This window comes from Aplysia californica, unplaced genomic scaffold (genome assembly GCF_000002075.1).
Source record: "Aplysia californica isolate F4 #8 unplaced genomic scaffold, AplCal3.0 scaffold00980, whole genome shotgun sequence".
Classification (NCBI taxonomy): Eukaryota; Metazoa; Mollusca; class Gastropoda; order Aplysiida; family Aplysiidae; genus Aplysia; species Aplysia californica.
In genome coordinates, this window is record NW_004798250.1 from 116637 (window position 1) to 117887 (window position 1251).

Genomic DNA, 1251 nt, shown 5'->3' on the forward strand with positions numbered 1-1251 from the left:
AATAATAATAATAAATATAATAAGTGACACCCATCTCAATATTTTTAGGCTATTGAAGAGACAGGGGCCTCTGAGTTTAGTTTTAGTAGAGGTTTTACGCGCTCGGAACTGCTTAAGATCATATGAGTGCCAAGGGGTGGGTGTCAACAGAGAAGTCTTTACAGGGAATCAGACTTACACTGCTCACCTCTCTAGCTTCATCAGCACAAAGTCTGCTTTGAAGACACCCCGGGAATAGCGGGTCACAAGAGTGTGACAAACATACAAAAGAAGTAGAGGAAAATGACGATAGTAAGGATAAGGAAAGAGAAAGCAGCAGTTCCCTGTTGTAGCTCAGGCACAGTTATGAGCATGACATTGTTGGATCAGCCCATTACAATTCTACTGTGCATTAGAACGAGAAATGTCCCCCCTTTGGGAATGGCCTAATGACACTTCAGTCAATGGCACCGCCCCGAGGGTTTAACACGCATCTTCGATTGGACCGTCCTAATTGGTTGAGCACCTACCCGAGTTTGAGAAAAGCCCTCCTCCCCCCTTACCCGCGATTCTGTCTATACATTTTGATTTTTTTTTCAACACAAAATGACTTTTCTTGTCTTTTCTTTTCTTCCCTTAAAAAAAACTAACAAACTAAAACAAATGACCAGCATTTGTGGTGCCGCAGTTTGGCATTTGGTCGTATGCAGATGACTTGTCGAGCAGCTCGGTCTTTCTACTCGGACGTCTTATCCATCTTAGTGCGGGTTTACCCTGACAGACATCTTGCCTACCAAAGACCTAAACTGCGTTGATGATCATGTACAGCATCAACATAAACTTCCCTCCCCCCCCCCTCACTCACTCCACCCCTCAAAATACAACAATAAACCGGCATAATTTCAGGATTTTATCTTCTTGACTGAGCGGAAATTAGCTACATTACGAGTGCTGGACAAGAAAACTCCCGTGAAAAGCTATAAACTTGGGAGGAATCCTTTTGATATCATGATGTATGATGGCAGTCAGCAAGCAGGGAACTCCAGTAAGTTTTGGATATTGTCTCTCTTTCCTTGTCCCTCTCTCGTCTATTTTCTCTCTCTACTCCTCTGTTTATTTATTTCATTGTATCTTTTTCTCTTTCTCTTTCTCTTTCCTACCTGTCCGGTGTGTGTGTGTGTGTGTGTGTGTGTGTGTGTGTGTGTGTGTGTGCGCGTGTGTATGTGTGCATGTGTGTGTGTGTGTGTGTGTGTGTGTGTGTGTGTATGTGTA

General features: G+C 43.3%; 1 protein-coding gene across 1 annotated transcript in view; it reads left to right on the forward strand.

Moving 5' to 3' along the window:
• Nucleotides 1–1024, forward strand: part of LOC118478804 (low-density lipoprotein receptor-related protein 6-like) — a gene marked incomplete at both ends in the record, with an annotated part of 1644 nt that extends 620 nt beyond the window's left edge. The window contains 1 exon segment of the mRNA XM_035973066.1: nt 886–1024. Within this exon segment, the coding sequence (XP_035828959.1) occupies nt 886–1024 (139 nt within the window).
• Between the last annotated feature and the right edge of the window lie 227 nt (nt 1025–1251).